Source organism: Carettochelys insculpta, chromosome 18, assembly GCF_033958435.1.
Source record: "Carettochelys insculpta isolate YL-2023 chromosome 18, ASM3395843v1, whole genome shotgun sequence".
NCBI lineage: Eukaryota > Metazoa > Chordata > Testudines > Carettochelyidae > Carettochelys > Carettochelys insculpta.
Genome location: NC_134154.1, coordinates 664,806 through 685,489, shown reverse-complemented (window position 1 = coordinate 685,489; position 20,684 = coordinate 664,806). Strand labels below are relative to the sequence as shown.

Here is a 20,684-nt window from a genome sequence, read left to right as displayed (position 1 = left end):
CTTTCTAGGCTTACTCCTGTATTTGGGTAACAATTTCAGTTCATTAATAACTCTGTAAAAGATACTGTCATTTTTCATAACTCTTAAATTAAGATGGTTTAGAATGCTCTTTTACGTTCTTCAAAAACATTGCCACGCACTTTGTTTTGCCACGCATATAAAAGATGAACTGTAGCTGTTTGTACTGTGGTGTTTTGAACCAGTACATCAGCACAGTTGCTGTTCATGGCTGTTCAGGAAATGCGTGAAAAACTTTTATTGTGCTGTTGTGGTTTTGCTCACTTCAAACATGCATAATTAACCATTGAACCAATTTTGTCAGACTTGGATTCAATGACGAATGAGTGTTTGATTCAGTTCTGAGTATAAAAACTTGGACCACAATATACTGGAAGGTGTCTTCATTTTTATCACTGAAACATTTAAGCAAAGCATAACTGATGCATTATTGAAAACATCACCATTGAACTGAGGCCAAGCCTAGAAATTTAGTCCGAAAGAACTGAGCAGGTTATAAAAAGACTTGGAGGGGAGGGTAGCTGTGTTAGTCTTGTGGCTTCACAAATAATAAGCAGTTCTGTGGCATCTTAGAGACTAAACAATTTATTAGGTCATGAGCTTTTGTCACATTAGGGCTGCCTCCCAAGGGCTTGTTGCTGCTTACGATTACCTTTATTTGTTGGATGTGAAAACAGGGTGGGGAGGTCACATAAATTGGGAGAGACTAACTGGGGGAAATTGGAGGACTTCCTAGCTCAGTGTTCTCAGATTGTAACTTTGATAAGTCTCCCCTCTTCCAAGCTAGACGAGCTTCACATTTTATTCTCCAGGCCATCAAATGTGTAGCAGCAGTGTTTTTGTGTGTTCTAGGGGGAAAAAAGTGCCAGAACTCTGCCTCTCCTCACCATTCTCATGGCCCCAACCCACTGTCATGCTTAATCCCCCTGCCCCCCATGGCCCCAACCCACTGCAGCCTTTATGCCCCATTCCCCCCGTGGCCCCAATTCACTGCAGCCTTTAATTACGCAATCCAGGATTCATTTACCTTTCAAAAGGAGCTCCAAATGCTCCTCTCCTTCACCAGGTGCCATGTTCCTTTCTGCACGGCTCCCTCCAGCTCCCCCACATACAGCGTGGCAGGGGCAGCTCTCTGACCTGCGGTGCTGAAAAAGTAAAGCTCAATTTAATTTGTTTAATGGCCAGCACTGGCTGTGAAACCAATTTAAATTGAGTCCTGCTCTTTCATTGGCAGGCAGGGAGCTGGAGGCGGAGCAGTGGGAGCCACAAGTGGCTGCTTAAAAGAGCCATGTATGGCTCAGAGCTTCCCAGTCGCCTTGTAAAAATGTCAGCCCCAGGAAAAATGGTGGTGGAACAAGGTTCCTCTGGGGGAAAAAAGCCCTGTGTAGCAGTTATGCTAAATCAGCATTTTTAAGAGTTTTACGCACCACCCCAACCACTGCACAAGAGGAGGATACAGCCTGTCAGGCACCTAGTGTAAGCAAAATCACACAGCTCTTGTGCTGAGGAAGATGTGACAGGGCATCTTCTTGCTATGTGCTTGGGAGGTCTTACTGAAATGAGTAAGTATTTTGGGGTCTGCTGTGTTACTGAAATGGTTATGTGTGTTTTGGTTCTCCATAAGGGCTGCCGCAACCCCTCCCTGAACCGTAACCAGTGCATGATGACGAAGACACGTTGCTCAGAGTATTAGGCCCCCAGAGAGAGAGCCACTCCGGGAAAGGCTTGCATGTATTAATTCAGACTTGATTCTCTGGGTTTGAGACAAAAAAGGACTTGGATGAATAGCCTGAGTTTAAACTGATTCTGGCTGCTGCTTCCTGATCCAGCAGGCAGGACCTTGTCTACAAGGAGAGTCCTCATTCCTGCAGAAAAACTGGAAAGATCCTAGCCCGTTAGGGCCCCTTAAGGTTGCTAGATAACCTCTGGTGAGCTTTTAGCATATGCATGGGAAGTTTGATTTTTGTGTGTTTTCTATAAAGTTAGAAAACAAGGGCAACTACAATGTTTAGGGGTTTGGAATGGGACCCATATGAAGGGAGATTAGAGACTGAAAAAGAGACGACTAAGGGGGGAATATGATAGAGGTATATAAAACTATGAGAGGTGTGGAAAAGCGAACAAGGAGAAATTATTTACTTGTTCCCATAATATCAGAACTAGAGGACACCAAATGACATTAATGGGCAGCAGGTTAAAACAAATAAAAGGAAGTTCTTCACGCAGCGCACAGTCAACCTGTGGAACTCCTCGCCAGAGGAGGCTGTGAAGGCTAGAACTGTAACAGAGTTCAAAAAAGAACTAGATAAATTCATGGAGGTTAGGTCCATTAATGGTTATGAGCCAGGATGGGTAAGGAATGGTGTCCCTGGCCTCTGTTTTTCAGAAGCTGGAGATGGATGGCAGGAGACAGATCGTTGTCTGTTGAAGTCACTCCCTCTGGGGCAGCTGGCATTGGCCACTGGCAGCAGACAGGATACTGGGCTGGATGGACCTTTGGTTCTTATGTTCTTATAATGCTTTTACCTGAAAAATAAAGGTGCTTGCATAAGAGGAGTAGTGTGTTAATTGCACTAGTCATAGTCGTCAATGCGAAAGCAAAGCCTGGGGAGATAAGCTTGCTGCAGATGTGACAGTGTAGATTACGTAGGTGTGCACTGTTCAAATCTCTGCCCAGGACAGGAGATGGCAGGGACCTAGAAACATTTAAGGGGGACCTGGGAGAGGGAATCCTGAAACAGTTTGGAAGGGTCCCATCCAAAGCGGGGTAGAGGCAGCACACTGATTTGGCAGTTGGAGAATGCTTTCTGGCAGAATTGGAAGGCACGTGTAGAAGACCTCCCGCTAATAATACCTAATTGTGTCGATCAAGGTACACAGTCAAGTAGAAAAAGGTTTGTAGGGTCATCTGAGAGAGGCACAATTGTAATAACAGACTAAGACTGATATACTACTTCCTTCTCCTGAAAAACCCAGAGTGGAGGCTTTATTATCCCATTGAAGCTATTGTATGTGACATGATGATTGTCCTGCTATGTGGGTAAAGTGCTTAGGCAGTGTCTTTTGATCATGTTTCAGCATCTTGGAGGGCTGTTGAGCTCCTCAGAGTCTGAGGAGAGGACAGTCCCATTGCAGCATGGCAATTTGAGAATTAATTGTACTTACAAAACAAAAAGTAGTCAAGTAGCACTTTAAAGACTAGCAAAATAGTTTATTAGGTGAGCTGTCGTGGGACAGACCCGCTTCTTCAGACCATAGTGGGTCTGTCCCACGACAGCTCACCTAATAAACTATTTTGCTAGTCTTTAAAGTGCTACTTGACTGCTTTTTGTTTTGATAGTGTATAGACTAGCACGGCTTCCTTTCTGTTACTAATTGTACTTAATGATTGTTTTAACTAGGATCATTCTTGGATTTCTCATTTTCACGTGGTGGCCTCATTTTGCTTCACCTGGCGTCCCACTGGTGACATGGGTTAGCCAGCTCAGAAGAATGGCATGTCTTGTAGCCTGCTGGTGCAGGCAAGGCATTCAGATGGACCCCAAACTCTCCCTGTGAGGATTCATGGGTGCCCTATAAAGCTGCATTGCTGAGGCAGGGGGTGGGTCAGAGGGGATTTGGCAGCATGATGCTTCTTCCTCTTTGGGTGGAATGAGATAGGAAGAGTCTGTCATGATCAACATTTTGTTTGCAAGTTTGGTCAGTTTGCTTCCTGTTGTCAAAGAAACGACAGTGTTCCAGCTAAATGAGAGAGAGAGAGAGACTTCTCTGGGGTAGAATTACAAGGTGTTTATTATGCGCATAAGGTACCTCTTCAGGGAGAGGGACTCTGTATAGCAAAGTAATGGAACATTTATAGTCTTAACTTGCATACAGCTGATTGGTCAAACACAGTTACTAGGATAGTAACAGAGAGGAAGCCATGCTAGTCTATACACTATCAAAACTAAAAGCAGTCAAGTAGCACTTTAAAGACTAGCAAAATAGTTTATTAGGTGAGCTTTCGTGGGACAGACCCACTTCTTCAGACCATCGTCTCTTCTGGTCTGGCTATGGTCTGAAGAAATGGGTCTGTCCCACAAAAGCTCACCTAATAAACTATTTTGCTAGTCTTTAAAGTGCTACTTGACTGCTTTTTGTTTTGATAGTAACTAGGATACATTTGATTGGATATAGGCTACAGTAACGGGACAAAAAGATAATTTTTCAACATCCTATCTTGACAGGACACAGTACTCCTAGTTCAGTTAGATCCAGTTCCTTCCAGCTCCTTGCAGTTCGTGCTGTTCATTCCTGAGTGGGGTCGTCCTATGGTCAGCTTCTCTGCCAGCAAGTGGAGTCAGCAAGCGGAGCCAATCACATGGGCACTTAGCCTTACAGAAGCCATGTTAGTTATGCTAACTTTATACAGTTCGCAACACTGTTCAGTTGCACTCTCTCAAAGCGCATTGAGTTGATTTGACCCAGAACTGGATGGGGGAAGATGTCACAGCCCCAGGTGCTGCCTGTAGTTAGGACTGGTTAAGGCAGAACTCCTCTGTTCCTGTGCAGATGGTTAGGGGCTGGGAAACTTGCCAACCCTTGGTTCTTAGTATTGGTTGGTTTTAGTCGTAACCAGAACTGGCTTGTTAAGGGCTGGTACAAGGCTGCCAAACAGTGAACCTCAGCTTGCCTGTGCAGTGAGAACAGTCAGGGGATTTCTCAGTGTGTTCTCTTGGTTTCTTTTCCCTTTTTTTGCAAGTAGTATTGCTGAGACCGTCTCAGTCCTGTTCTCATGCTCTGAGTTATGTTGGCCTGTATATACTAATTGATGATGTTATAGTCAGGGCCCTACCCAATTTACAGATGACATGGTTCTCTTATGGTGCTGCTCTTATGAGGTGTTCCTCAGACTCCCTGATATGGCTGGATGGAGCATGGCCTTGGAATTGTTACTTTTTAGAAAGACCGTTGATCTCTCTGTGCCATGCTGATGATGCATTCATGTTACTTGCTTAATTGTGGTGAGGCTTCTTGCAGTGTTAAAGACTGGCTGTAAGTGCAGTGCATTGCCAGTCATGTACACTGTTTCTTTGCTACTGACTTAATACATGGGGATCTCTTAATCCTCTGAACCCAGAAGGAAAGGTGGTTGGGGGAGGTAATTTACCAGGATTGTGAATTTCAGTTTCTTTCCTTGTGACATGTTTGAGAAATGCCGGTCTGAGCTGATGGTCTTCCTGCTTGGTCCTGCAGCGAAGTCACTTTTTTAGTGCCTTGCTCTAGCTTGATTGCCTGAGATAAAGTTCAAGAGGCATCTGGGCGGTGAGCACCTTTGTAAATTATCCTGAGAGAGAGGCAATTATTACAAACCAATGAAAAACTGATCCAGGCTTAACACCTATCATTGGATTTGTGCAAATCCTTCTAGCTGGTCAGGCTGAAAATAAGATGAAGATTAACCCAGGTGGATTGTGGCATGTAGCCTTTGATAGGATTAAGGCAGAGAAGAGGAGGCAAACCTTTTACCTTACAGGGATCCTGAGCAGAAGGTACTGGGTTTGGTGTTGGAGCAGAGGAATGACTAGGAATTGATTTCAAGAATCAGTTGTTAGTTGCGTGGGTGAGTGGGTTGGGGCAGGCTCTAACTTCTCATAGTTCTTGTATTGTTTCCTAATTTCATGGGCCTCTGGCAACCTTGCATGCATGTAGAGTGACTTGTAGTAGTAGTAGAGTGACTTGAGATCCCTGGATAAAAAGATCTCTAGGAATATAAGAAACACGGGGAGTTAAAACTGAGCTGTAATGTGGCTGTCAACTGCCAACCTGTGCACATGCTGGAGAAACGATCCAGCCTTTGGGTCTGCCTCCTCCCGGTTCTAGGGGGGAGTTTAAAGGAAGTGACTCAGGCTTGCTTAGAGGGGAGGACGCCATCCAGAATGTGAGTGCTGCCCCCGTGCTGCCGTCCCAAGTTCAGTCCATGTCTATGTCTGTAAGTATCAGAGGGTAGCTGTGTTAGTCTGTATCCAAAAAAACAATGAGCAGTCTTGTGACACCTTATAAACTAACAGATATATTGGAGCATAAGCTTTCGTGGGCAAAGACCCACTTTGTCAGATGCCCACAAAAGCTGATGTTCTGATATATCTGTTAGTCTATGAGGTACCACAGGACTTCTTGTTATGGCTGTAAGATTTACGCTAATGAATTTCTGCAGTCTCCTTCAGCAGGCAGGGAAACGTATCTTCACTGTAACTTCTTCAGCTTGGTCCAGTGCCAGGAGACAGGTTTGCTGTATCAACCATTTCCAGTTTGACCAGGACACAGGTGCTGGTTAGTGCGCAGTCTTACTCAGGTTTCTGCCCACTATATCACCTTCATCTTTTTAATGGCTTGCGTGGATGTTATCAATTCTGCCACTTGATCCTAAAATAATTCATACAAAAATAGCTTGCCATAGCAACGGTAATTATACACTACGGACTGTAACATCTTTGCGTTGAGATTTCTAGCTGAGTTGTGTGATTTCTTGCATAAGGGTAAATGGTTGGGAGAACTGGCAGGGCCATGTGGCCCCAAATGGGGTCTCCAGTAGTCTTCTTTTTAGGCATTTGGTGGTGGTAATGGTTACCATGGGAGTGCTTCCTAGGAGAGCATGTAAAGCGAACAGTGTATTGTAGGCCAATACCATGTGGCTGGGTGCAACAATACATGGCTATGTAAGTTAAATATTTTCTCCTTCCCGGTCATATGTGTTTCATATCAAATGTCACATTAGTAAGAAAGAGCTGCTGTAATCTCTCAAATTTCGACTCCTCTGGGATACACCTTTTGACCAGGAAATGGGAGACAGTACTCAAAGAATGGCTTTGGGCAAAAATCTGTTGGATCATTTTTAAATTGCAAACGAATATAGCTGTGTTCAGGAAAGGAAATAGCATAGGGTGATACAACATTGCAGTGTTGTGTAATTTGGATTTAGTGCATCTGGCAATTTATTAGCTCTAGATTTGAGTTGTTTTATTCGGCGTTGTTATCCTGGCCCTTCATAAGAACATACAAAGAAAAGAGCTGCCAGGCTGGGTCAGATCACGTACCATCTTGCCCAGTGTCCTGCCTCCAGCAATGTCTTGTACCAGAGCTTCAGAAGGAGTGTATAGGCCAGGGAAATAACATACCCGTCTTCTGCTCCCAGTTTCTTGTAGCCAGCAGTTAGTGTCGCTCCAGGCATGGATTTTTGTGTCTGACCTTTTGGCTAATGGGCATCAATGCACCTATCCTGTTTGGTCATCACAACATCCTATGCCAGTAAGTCCCACAGGTGAGTTGTGTGCTATGTGAAGTGTACTTGCTCCACTGCCTATTAATTTCATTGCGTTACCTCTCGCTTCTGTATCTGATGAAAGGGTGGATAACATCTCTCCATTTTTATTAGACTTCTGTCATATCTCTCCTTAGTTGGTTCTTCTAAGCTGAATGGCCCTAATATTTTTAACCTCTACTTTCATGGAAGCTGTTCCATAGTCTTGCTCATCTTAACCTTTCTTTCCTGGCTCATCTTAGCCTTTCTTTTCCAGTTCCATTATATATCCTTTTAGAGGTGATGTGACCAGAAATGGACAATGTATTTGATGTATGGGTGCACCATGGATTCAGAGTGGCATTGGTTTTTTGTTTTATTTTCTATCCCTTTTCTTATAGTTTAACAAACTGTTAACCTTTTTGATGGCTGCTGAACGTCAAGCAGAATTTTTCAGAGAGCTATCTCAGTGGCTCTAAGAGCTTTTTTGAGTGGTAACAGCTGAGTTAATTCTCAACCAGGGGTATTTGTACCCCTGCGTGTAGGCAGAAGTCTTCCAGGGGTACGTCAACTCATCTTGGTATTTGCCTCTTTGCAGAAGCACTGACAAAGTCACTATAAAGTAAAATGTCGTTAAATGATTTGTTTGTACTGTTATATATAAGATGATATACACTGAAATGAAGGAGTTGGGAGCACAGTTAGTGTTCTCAATCCTTCCTGTCTGGGGTAGGGGCCCAGGCAGAGAGAAGCGCACTCTGGAGTTGAATGCCTGGCTGTGAGGATGGCGTCGCCAGGAGCGCTTTGGCTTCCTCAATCATGGGATGCTGTTCCATGAGGACTGCTAAGCAGGGATGGAATTCACCTTTTGAGGAATGGGAAGGATGTATTTGGATCAAGACTGGCTAACCTAGTGAGGAGGGCTTTAAACTAGATTCAATGGGGACAGGTGACCAAAACCCACAGGTAAGTAAAAATCCTGGAGACCTGGGAGTTGGTTTGGAAATGGGAGGGATCATGGGCTATCATAGCAGAGAAAAAGAGGGACTAGGCAGAACTGGGGGGCAAAAGAAAATTAGTATCTTAGATGCCTATATACAAATGCAAGAAGTATGGGTAATAAGCAGGAAGAACTTGAAATCCTAGCAAACAAACATAACTATGACATAATTGGTATCACAGAAACTGGGTGAGATAATACACGTTATTGGAATATTGGTATAGAAGGGTACAACTTACGCAGGAAGGACAGGCCTGGTAAACAGGGAGGCAGTGTTGTCTTATATGTCAAAAATGTGCACACCTGTACTGAGGTGGGGATGAACGCAGGAGACAGACATGTTGAGAGTCTCTGGGTTAAGTTAAAAGGGGTAAAAAACCAAGGGTGATGTCGTGACAGGGGTCTACTACAGACCACTTAGCCTGGTAGAAGAGATGGATGAAATTTTCTGTAAACAAATAACAAAATTATCCAAAACACAGGACTTGGTGGTGATGGGGGACTTCAGTTATCCAGACATAAGTTGGGAAACTAACACAGCGAGGCACAGAATATCCAGAAAGTTTTTGGACTGCATGGATGACAGTTTTTATTTCAGAAGGTGGAAAAAGCTACTGGGGGAGAGGGGAAGCAGTTTTAGATTTGATTTTTACAAATAAGGAGGAACTCATTGAGAATTTGAAAGTGGAAGGTAGTTTGGGAGAAAGTGACCATGACATCGGAGTTCATGATTCCAGGCAATAGTGAAAGAGAGAACATCAAAATAGACACCGTGGATTTCAGGAAAGCAAATCTTGGTAAACTCAGAGCTGGTAGGTAAGGTCCCCTGGGAAGTGAGAGTAAGAGAAAAAACAACTGAAGAGAGTTGGCAGTTTTTCAAAGGGAGATTATTAAGGGCCCAAAAGCAAACTATACTGCTGCATAGGAAAGCTAGAAAGTATGGTAAAAGGCCGCCTTGGCTTGCTAGGAGATCTTGCATGATCTCAAAATCTAAAAGGAGTTGTATAAAATGTGGAAAGCACGAGAAATTACTAAAGGTGTATATAAGCAAACAATGCATGTATGCAGGGGCAAGATTAGAGAGGCCAAGGCCCAGAAAGAGCTCAAGTTAGCTACAGACATAAAGGGTAACAAGAAGTCATTCTATAAATATATTAGAACCAAGAGGAAGACTGAGGACAGGGTAGGCCAACTACTCAGTGAGGATGGAGAAACAATGTCAGGAAATTTGGAAACGGCAGAGCTGCTTAATGACTTCTTTGTTTCAGTCTTCGCCAAGAAGGCCGATGCCGAAATGCCTAACATAATGCATGCTAGTGGGAAGGGGGTAGGTTTAGAAGATAGAATACATAAAGAATAATTTAAAAATTACTTTTGTATTTTTGTCTGGTTTTGTAAGCAACTGGTTTTTAAGCGAGGTAAAATTTGGGGGGGGTATACAAGACCAGTGTTGCTATCACAGTTTTTGGAGTGTGGGTGGTGAGCTGCACCCATCCCCTACTCCATGTGCTTTTCAGGACCCAAATGTAACAGTTAGTGAAATTCCGGGGTTGCTTATCGTATATTGTGTTAGTGGAATAGTTAAACTAGCCAAGCTAGGCGTTTTTTTCAAAATTACATCAGCCTTCCAAAACAGCAAGCCCTATGTAGCTTTATTGAAAAGCTTTTGGTTGAAGTACAGAATGAGCTTGATCCAAGACGAATAGCACTCTGAAATGCTGTGGAATAATTAATTCCTGTGCTAGTTGGGATCTATAGGTACTCACACAGAACTAACTTTCTGGAATCTATGGAGCTCCTGCATCTCACAGGAGAGTGAGCTTGAGATTGGGCATTTCTAAAAGGGCTTTCTTACCCTGTGGGATGGAATTTACAAGACGTTTGTTTGCTTTCTGGATTGTGCAGCAGTTTGCCTATTCAATGGTTGGGCTTCCTGCTGGTGGTAGCCAGTCCTGGCTTTCAAACATCTTAAACTTGTGTCTATTTTATGTGGGCTTGTAATTCTTTTTACCCCCAGATTGGCTTTATATGGGTAGACTGGCTGAGTAACACAATTTTCAGGAAAATACTTGTCTTATTTCTTTCTAACATTGTTTAACTAAATGTTTCTGGGCACGTTCTGTCACCTCAGCTTGTAAACAAAACGTCATTTAACAACTGTGCTGTAAATAACTATTGGATCTGTTTGGTTCTAGTTCACACTGGAAATATCATGAATGGCCATACTCTAAGGAGGTGTGGTATCTTCTCTTAGGCCACCACTGACGCAAACATGCTTTCCTCCACTTCAGCCAGTCATTTACAGTGACAAATTATTTCTCATACATACTGTAGAAACAGCACCTAGCTGCCATTGCTAAGATTATGCCCCACCATAAGACATGTGAACAGTACTCATGGGTACATTTAGTTCAGATAACTGAAGTTTCTGACTTTCAAATTTTACAACTGCATTTCTGCTAGCTGAATTAGTTTTCCTATGTTGTCCTGTTTGGGTTCTTGCTCTCTGTAACCATAAATTTGTTTATGGAAACATACAATCTCTCACTGCTTTGTTACATAGCAGTGTACACTGTGTGCTCAAAGATGGAATAATTGGGTGTTTGCTGTGGAGAAGATACATGGCATTCAAGTGAAGGGAAATTATTGTGACTTTAGGAACTATAATCTTGAAATTGCCTGAATGGAGTGTTACCTCTCATAATCCTTAGCCTAGCACCATCTTGTAACTTTTAATGTACCTTCTTTTTAAGGGCTTGAAATTGTTATAAGCTAATGTTCTGCTAGTGGCAGAAATTACTATTAAATAGCATGTAAGAAGCAGTGGATTTTTAATTTCAAAAGAAAACATGCTGGTATACTTTCTCAACATTGAACACACCATACTTAGTTTTGAGTCTATCCATCAACTCCGCATATGAAATTGTATTGATGGAACAAGAATGTTCACCTTTCCAGACCCATTTCTGTCTCATTTTCAGCACAGGTTAAATGCCGTAAGTCTGAATCACTGCTTTTTTTAAATTCATAGACATTTCTGGTTTCAGCTGTGCAGTCAGCTGTAAAACTGACCAAAAATGATCAAGTATGAATTGATAAATTTTTCAAAATCTAGGTATTATGTACTTTTGCTTAATGTATTCCTAAAGGGTTGCACCTGTCTGTATGGTCCAGAAGAAGTTTGTTCTAGTTGCACTTTTTTTTGTGTTGCCAGATAGCTAGATCAATAATTCAAATTGAAGATGGCAGCTCTCTTTGGTTGGGCAACAGTCTAAATCCTTCAAGTATCATGTCACTGGGATTTTCATACCAAGAGGTGTAGAGAGCTTGTGTACAAGTTGAATGCATTGTTAAACTTTGCATTTGTCTCTTTGGATAGGTCTGCTGCCAAATTTGACTGCTGCTCAGTAAGAATTGATTTAAAAACAAAGCCAGGCGAAGGTACTTTAATGTACTTGATAACATTTATTATAAAAATACAGTGCCCTTTAATTTCTAGGGAAAAACCTAGCAGTGCTTTTAAAAGTAATGTGAGAATCATGCATGGTAAAATATTCCTATAGTGTACATGTATGGATGTGTAATCCTTTTTCAGCAATTGGATTTCTTAATCTGTTTCTATAGAAATGAAATAAAATACCCCCAAAACAACCCAAAAAGCCCTGGCCAAACAAACATAAACCCCACCACACACCAGAAGAAGAAGGCAATGGCTGTGCCTGCAGACAAGCTTTTGGATTTAAGGGAAGGGCTTTCTCCATAATGTCTCTTGCTAGCTATTTGTAAGTACAACTGCTTCCGATTGGATATCTTCCTCAGATAAAGTGGGGGGTGATTTCTTTTATATCTGCTACAAAGTTAGAAGTGTTCATTAATGAATGGACTCATGCCGAAGTGAAATTCCATTCTGCAGGAGAAGTTTTATAATTACATTATCCCAAAAGAGAATTCACTGGTCCATATCTAAAACACACGTTTTTTTTCTTTATATCTCTGAAAGGGTTTTGGGTGTAAAAATGCATGTTTTAAGATGGAACAAATGATCCATTTAAGAAGCAGCATGGTCTAATAGCTAGAAATCAGCATTCATGTTTCCCCTTTTTGAGCAAGTCACCAACCTGGACCATGTCTTTCAGTTTGAATAGGCTGAACCTGCCCTTCTCCCTGTCCCAGAATGATTGAAGCTGTGGTTGCTTTAACATCAGATGAACTGAAAACCAGTACAGAAGTGCCAAGCCATCTTGCGGATTTAAAGCCTTGAGAGGTTACATGCTTTCTGCATGGGCGGCCCACTTTCTGCAGCTCCAGAAGGGGTGGTTAGGTCAGCCTGCACTTTGGTTCTCATGTTTCGTGTCTGCTGCCCTACATATGTTGCTAAATAAGGACTTGTCCACACTAAATGGTGGATCTAGGCTGCAGTGATCAATCCACTGGTAGTCAATATATGGTGTCGGCTTAGATGTGATAAATCAACCTCCGAGAGCTCTCCCTTTGACTGTGGTACTCCACCAGAATGAGAAGAGCAGCCGGAGTTCTCAGAGGAGTGTCCCCTACTGACCTTAGTATGTCAACCTCAGCTGTGCTATTCATGTAGCTGAAGTTGCATAGGTTAGATCAATGGGGCTGTGTAGATTAGGCCTAAGAGTCGGGGAGACCTTAGGGGGCTGTTCTAGGGGTGTCATGTGGGATGTGTAGTAAAGGAATCCGGAAGGTGGAAAAGCAGCAGGATTGTGGTAGCATGGAATGTCAAGGAGGAGTTTATAGTCTGGGGAATTTAATGTTACTAGCAAGCATACTCAGAATTATCTAGTGGCAGAGCATATAGGTGAATTTAAACTAGTGACAGCACATAATGCCAGTTAACACTAAACTGGACCTGTAATTCCGATGAGTATCTCCTCTTTCTCCCGCAAGTAAAAGAGTAAAAGGGCAACAAAAATAAGGCGGCTGGAGCTCATGACCTATGAGGAGAGTCTGAGGGATTTGCGGTTTTTTAGTTTGCTGAAGAGAAGACCGAGGGGCAATTTGGTAGTAGTCTTCAGCTTCCTGAAAGGGGTTCCGAAGAAGATTGAGAGAGGCTGTTCTCAGTAGTGATGGATGGCAGAGCAAGGAGCAATGGTCTCAAGTTACAGAGGGGAGAGGTAAACTGTTTAGGAAAACCTGTTTCACCAGGAGGGTGGTGAAGCACTGGAATGTGTTACCTGGAGAGGTGGTGGAATCTCCATCCCTATAGGTATTTAAGTCCTACATTGAAAAGGTCCTGGCTGGGATGATTTAGTTGTGGTTGATCCTGCTTTGGGCAGAGAGCTGAACACTATGACCTCCTGAGGTCCCTTCCAGCCCTAGGATTCTAATATTCTATGATTAACATCTGACGTTGGTTCTCCAAACTGCCACTGCTCCTTCACTTAGTTAAGGAAAGGAGATCTTAGGATATCCCGACCCAGCACCTCAGTCACCCCACATTTTGGCTTTTCAGACATTTCATTCTCTGCAATCTTCAAGTAAGGAACTGTATAGGCTTTATTTAGCCTAATAAAAGCAAACAACCGGCAGAAACAGCCATTTATTTGTAATTGCTAAGGTTCCAGTTTGAGATGGTAAATGGGTTTCCTGCAACATTCGTTTCCATGGCTGGTAGCCCAGAGATCATCTTTCTCTGAATCGGAGTTTAAAATCAGATGTTTTTAAAAGGCGCTCTGTATGTGCCCACTTCAAAAAATCAGAAGGAAAGAAATCGAGAGAGAAAAATGGAAGTAACTTAAAATCAGACTTCAAGGACAAAAGCATTTCTGTGCATCTTGGAAGACAAGGAAGATGACAAGCCCATGTCCTGTTTTTATATAAACCATAGTTTAGTATTTGGTTATTCATTCTTGTGCTGTTTAAAAATTGGTTGACTCTTTTCTGTTGTAGTGCCCTGTCTTCTGTATACACCAGCAAGGAAACAGTGGCAGCTGAAACCAGGGACCAAGTGATCTGTCAAATGAAAGATTTCTACAGGTGCAGACTGAACTCGTTTGGTCATCAGTTGGGAGCTTTGGTTTACCACCCTCTGCAAGGATGTCCTTGGATGACTTGGTCTACGCTGGAATGCTGTATACTGTTGCACACCTGTCCTCCTCCCAGCACCATGGTTATTGACTTTCCATCTGCTGTAGAGCTTGCCAAGAGGAGAAACTGGAGAAGCCCATTAAAAGAGACATTTGGACAGATGGCACCTAACCCAGAAGAGCTCTCTACTTTACCTATAGGTGCTGGGATTGCCTGTTCCTTTCTGAGGGATTGCTGCCCGCCTGAGGGGAGAGAATGGCAGCAGATAACACAATGCACTTGGAGGGTTTAGCGATTTCCAGTGTTACATGTTTGTGTCAAGAGAAGACTGAGCTTTCCTAAGCCACAAGTGGAAGCTGTAACAAGCCCCAGCCTGTCCTTTGAGTTGCTACGGTTTACATAATAGCAAGAGGCAGTGAGTGAAAGTAAGAAACCGTTTATTCTATTCTCAAGCAAAAGGGCTGAAGAGCTGTGCCTCTCTGGACGTAATCTGCTTGCAGGTTTAATCCTTTGAGCCTATTGGCCAGAAGGATCTATGCAAGGTAGCCAGTGCTCTTTTGCATTGGAAGGCTGGAGTTCTGCCCTGCACAGTGATCAGAGGAGCCCTCTTGCACTGTGCGCTCTCAAGTACTGTAGGGCTGTTGATGGAAGAGGAGAGATGCTTTTTTCTGCTCTTGTAGTTTATGTAAAATGGAAAGATTCATTACTCCCATGTTTGGGAAGCAGTTTCTCCTTTGGCAACATGAGGTGAGTTCTCGAATATTCATGTTTAGGCTTAAGCTATGTCTAGACAAGACGTAGATGACCACCGATATATTCATCCCTCGTTAAACGATTACATTACTTCAACGAGGGACACATACACTTTCATTTGTTCACTAGACGAGTGAACTCCCCCTGACTAATACGAGCCTTACCCGCCCTCCCTGCTGCCCCAACCTGCCAAAGCCTGATCCCTGCCAGCTCCACGGCCCCAACCAGCCTCAGCCTGAACACCCCCTGCCAGCCTGCAGCCCCCTTCACCTCACCAGCTGGCCTGGTCCCTTAACACACACTGCCATATAAGTTAAGGACTGACTTACTACTTGCATCTCCAACTGCACATGTCAAAGTGGCTCCCGCCACGTGGTGGGGCGGCTGTGTGCGGCAAAGTGGCTCTGGCCTCGTGGTGGGGTGCCCTCAGCCATGCAGTCAGGTGCTTCCAGCCACGCTCCGCAGCTCCTGCACACCCTCCGGCCCAGCCTGCTCCCGGCACTCCCCCAGCCTGGCCCGCCGCACCCCCCCCCCCACAGGTATCACTGCTGCAGCCCAGAGGAACTAGCCGCCACTCTTCCAGTGGAGCTGCCACCGGGTTTTAACCCTTCCTCCTGCTCATGGTTCCAAACTGCCCCCAGCCCTTAACCCTCTCCAGCCCCCTCAGCCCAAAGTTCACTTACCTTTCAAAAGCAGTGCCACATGCTGCCACTCCTTTGCTGAGCTAGGTGCACTAGGAACCAGTCGAGACTTTAATGTGTATTAAATGGTGCTTTTGTGTCCCACTAATGAGTTTTCACCTACGAGCAGAAAGTTGGGAACCAATTGTGCTCGTACAGCAAGGGATGAGTGTACACAATTTTAGCTACGTCAATTGCATAGATAATGAATTTATCCACTGTTGACTTCCATGTCTGTCCACACTGTGGAAGGTCAAAGGGTGTGTCTCCTTTAGGCCGTCCTTATTGCTTGCCTCTTGTGAGGAGTACAGCGGTCAGTGTTGAGACCTGGGAGTGTCATTTCACCCATGCACAAAATAAAACCTGGAAGATTGACCTCAGTGGGTCAGTCTTGCTATGTAGTGTGGCTCTTGCCTTAGTTTGCCCACCCTCCGCAATATTAGTTCTTGCCCATCAGGATGGAAGAGGAATTGTGTATCTAGAGCTGGTGTGCTCACGAACGTGTACCCTCTGTAGATGCTCTGTCCTGCTCTGGTTTGGATTAGTTTGATTGTGCACCAGTGCAGCATGTATCCGTCCTTCACCTTCAGTCCATCGGGGTCTAAATACTCTTTGTTAAGCTGTGAGTTAATGTCAGTTCCCCAAATGAGATACTACAATGGGGCAAAAGAACAAAACTGTACTTGCCAACTTAATTATCCTAACTTCTTTGCATAGAATCATAGACTACTAGAATGGGAAGGGACTTCAGAATTTATCCGGTCCAGGCGCCTGCCCTCACGGCAGGACTTTTCAGGGTGTCTTTCAATGACACTCAAGATTTGTCAGGGATGATGAGCTTCTCCTGGAATTTGAGAACTTTTCTTTTTGGTATCTTTACTTTTGCTGTAGTGGCTTCAGTGGAGTCCTGAAGCTGCACCCCAGTAGTATTAATGGCAGGAGTTGCAAGTAGTCAGTGCCTTTGTTCAGATGATGGCTAATGGAGTAAGCTTGTACTGAGTTCAGCTTCTCTTCTAGGCCTCTGAGGCTTTAGCAAAATCCTGCTATGGACTCCCCTTTCCCTCATGTGTTATTGACTGGAGTTAGTGCACTTTGGAAGCTTTGGTACCCTCCTCATTCTCTGATCGAACAAGCATTTTTGGTCATGCCTTCAGTTCATAGCCTGCAGTCCGTTTGTAAGAGCCTCCAATAGACATGTACTAGGGGAGTCAGCATCCAAGCATGGAAGGCAGGGTGTACAGCATGTTGCAGGTTGTCATTCTGTTTTCTTCCCACTGACTTGAGAGACTGTTACTGCCCACATATATTTTAAACTTGTATCACCCTTTTGGTTCCCAGGTTCAAAGGTGGTCTCCTAGCAAAAATTTATCCACTTTTCTTCCCACCCCTTCTTCCTAACCAGCAGTAGCAGCAAATCTTTGGAAGAGAGGTGGTGATGGCAAAATTTCAGTATTGGCACATCTGCTGTTGAAGTGAATGTGGCTGGGATGTTTACAAATAAATGAGGATTTTGGCTTGGATGTCACTGGGAAGTTTTGAATTCTAGTCACTTGGTATGCATGGGAAGAAAGTGAGTTAAAGCTGCTTTCATGGAACAATGTCTATTTCTGTTTGCTGTATTTGCATTACATATGTTTTGTTTGAATGTTCTTGGGATCTGCCATAAAATAAACTTTGTAATGGATGCTGAACCAACACTTTGGTAGTCGTGTGGGGCGAAATGTGAACAATTCCTTGGGGAATTACTGGGGATAGCTCTTGGATGTGACTTCTACTGAGAATCTGAAATGTGCACAGCCACCATTCTCTCTCCACATCTGAACTATGGGGAGCCATCAGACTTTCTGGGCTGAGTGCCATTGATACTTGATCGTGAAGGCGAATCTTCTGGAGAAGGGTTGTCTTGGAAACTAGAATCCTTGTTTTCAGTTTCACGAGATAAGCATTCAACTGGTTGGCAGCAAACGAAGAAGCACGCTCTTATGGCTGATCCAGGTTAAAGAGCAGCTTTAATATTTGTTCCTAAGTCAGTGCTTGTGAAGTGTGGATATAACATTTGATAAAAATTCTAAGAATGTAACGTGTTCAGCCCGTTGCTTGTGAGGCGAATCCTCCTTTGACTCTTACCCAATAGGTGTTCAGCTGGATGTCATATCAATAGAGAACTTGTTTTTTTTTGGGGGGGGGCAGGGGAGAGGACAGGGAACGAAGGGTGGAATGGGTCTATCGTATCCCTCCCCCTGTATCGGACCACCTAGCTAGGAGTGTCTCCGTTTTCCTCGCAGAGACTGATGGATTTTCTATACGTAGAGGGAGATCGACCAGTTCAGACGCGTGCAGTCGATCCCTCTGGGGTCAGTGGAGAAATGCTCCTGTCAGCCTCCCTCAGTGAGGACAGACCTTACAGTGGACTGCAGATACGATGATTCTAGCTATGCAGTTTCTATAGCTACAATTGCATATCTGCCGTCGACTGTACAGACTAGTGTAGACCAAGGCATACGCACTTCCGTGTTGAATTGTGCAAGACTTTGCTCTGAAGTTTAATTTTAATATTAGTAACCCAGGAAATCTGGATACAGCTTTGACTCTGTTAGTCCTTGCTGAGGTTCTGCAGAGCAGTTGCACTTCTCTCAGGATGATTCCACAGCTGGGGTGTGATATCTTACCCTCACCTGCTTCTGTGCAGCCTTAGTTCTGCAAGGTGAGGAAGTGTGTAAGGTATGCAGAAATCCTGATGTGCGTGTGTAACTTGGAAGCTGCCTATTGAAAAGTGGGTCTGCACTTCTGAAAAATTGGGCCTTAATATTTAGCTTTTCTCATTTTACACACCTGAGCTGCGTCTACACGTGCACGCTACTTCGAAGTAGCGGCAGTAACTTCGAAATAGCGCCCGTCGCGGCTACACGTGTTGGGCGCTATTTCGAAGTTGAAATCGACGTTAGGCGGCGAGACGTCGAAGTCGCTAACCCCATCAGGGGATGGGAATAGCGCCCTACTTCGACGTTCAACATCGAAGTAGGGACGTGTAGACGATCCGCGTCCCGCAACATCGAAATAGCGGGGTCCTCCATGGCGGCCATCAGCTGGGGGGTTGAGAGATACTCTCTCTCCAGCCCTTGCGGGGCTCTGTGGTCACCGTGGGCAGCAGCCCTTAGCCCAGGGCTTCTGGCTGCTGCTGCTGCAGCTGGGGGTCCGTGCTGCATATACAGGGTCTGCAACTAGTTGTTGGCTCTGTGTATCTTGCACTGTTTAATGAAAGTGTGTCTGGGAGGGGCCCTTTAAGGGAGCGACTTACTGTTGAGTCCGCCCCGTGACCCTGTCTGCAGCTGTGCCTGGCTCCCTTATTTCGATGTGTGCTACTTTGGCGTGTAGACGTTCCCTCGCAGCGCCTATTTCGATGTTGGGCTGAGCAACGTCGAAGTTGAACATCGACGTTGCCGACCCTGGAGGACGTGTAGACGTTATTCATCGAAATAGGCTATTTCGATGTCGCTACTTCGAAATTAGCTATTTCGATGTAGCGTGCACGTGTAGACGTAGCCCTGGAGTGGGATAACATGGTGCAGTTCCTCCTCTGCCCCAAAGAACATGTGTAACTCTTGGCAAGTCACTTAGCCACTGTGCATTCCAGTTTCATCTGTAAGATGAGGATAATAGTGCATCTTTACTTCATGGGTGTGTTGGAAGGTAAACACCATAACAGCTGAGATGCTCAGGTGCTGTGGGGGGCCATAGAAGTAGCATGTATCCAGACATCCTCCTCATACCCTAAGATGGGCCTCCTCTTTCTGATCCTCACTGTTTCATAAGCCATATGTACCTCTTACAAACATCTGAAAGCATATACTTCCTAACTGGAGCTCCAGAAAGCAAGAGAGCTGACCATAAGGGTTTAATTCCACTGTCTGAGATGAGCATGCAAATCCAGTTTAATTCAATAGTACCTATATATCTCTCAGAAAGCTCTTTAACCATTTGTTTAGAACTGATCCTTTTTCTGACTTAATCGGTCTTGTGCATGTCTATATCGCAGATGGTGGCAAGAGGCCCCATCTATGGCAGCCCCTGGAGGTGGGAGGAAGTTGGAGAAGGGGGAGGGGTGGCTAAGGAGGCCTCTCCAGCTGCTCCTCTACTGTTCGGTTGGTTAAACGCAGTTTTACATCCTAGCCCAAAGTTGTCAAAATGCTTCACACAGATTAAAAACAAAGTTAATAGTGGACGGTGGGGAGAGCCAAATAGCATAAAACAAATTCTTGCACCATGCAAGCAGGGAGATGGGAGGAAATATGCCATTGGTGTGCCTGAGCATATGCTGCAGTTGCAGGAGAGAATTTCTCTCTGAATGCTTTGTCCTGTCTTCATATGTAGTGTGGGGTAGCTGGCTGTGCCACTGAAGCCAGCTTCAGTTGTGGTGATAAACACAGGAGCTTGCATTGATCGAAAGAAAGAGCCTGCATCTCTGGACTGTTTGGACCCTTCTTCCAGGGAAGAGTACTGGATGCAAAGCAGAGGTCCCCAGAAACAATCTGGGAACCCTGAAAAGACTTTTGAGAAATGAGTGGTTTTATTATAGCACTGCCCCTATTTGGAGTTACAAACTATGACTCACCTGTTCCTATATTTTACCTGTTTTAACCTCTCAGTAATTCTCACTTCCGTTTCTCAGCTAATAGTTCTTTACTACAGAACTGGCCACTAGATACAAGAGCTGATCTGGGGTAAGTGACTAATCTTTTGGGACTGGGAGCCACTGATGAGTTGTGAAGAAGTGGGTTAGTCCCACAAAAGCTCACCACCTAATAAGTTATAGTGGTGTTTGGTTTGAGTGACCTTTTGTGACACAACCCAGTATGTTTCAGGGGCACAATAAGACAAGAGTTCTGTAAGACTGGTGTGG

At 44.3% G+C, this 20,684-nt stretch overlaps 1 protein-coding gene across 4 annotated transcripts in view; it reads left to right on the top strand.

Moving 5' to 3' along the window:
* The window catches only part of OSBP2 (oxysterol binding protein 2), a 208,350-nt gene that overhangs the window by 6,276 nt on the left and 181,390 nt on the right, over positions 1-20,684 (top strand). Inside the window, exon 2 of one of the 4 annotated variants that reach the window (XM_075013154.1) lies at positions 14,214-14,776. The exons of 2 other annotated variants lie outside the window; for them this stretch is intronic. Coding sequence is in view for 1 of the 2 variants with exons in the window: in XM_075013150.1 (XP_074869251.1) it covers positions 14,887-15,098 (212 nt within the window). In the remaining variant the exon portion in view is untranslated. Of the gene's footprint in view, positions 1-14,213; positions 15,099-20,684 lie in introns of all 4 variants that reach the window. One more of the 4 variants, XM_075013150.1, reaches the window with a different exon arrangement.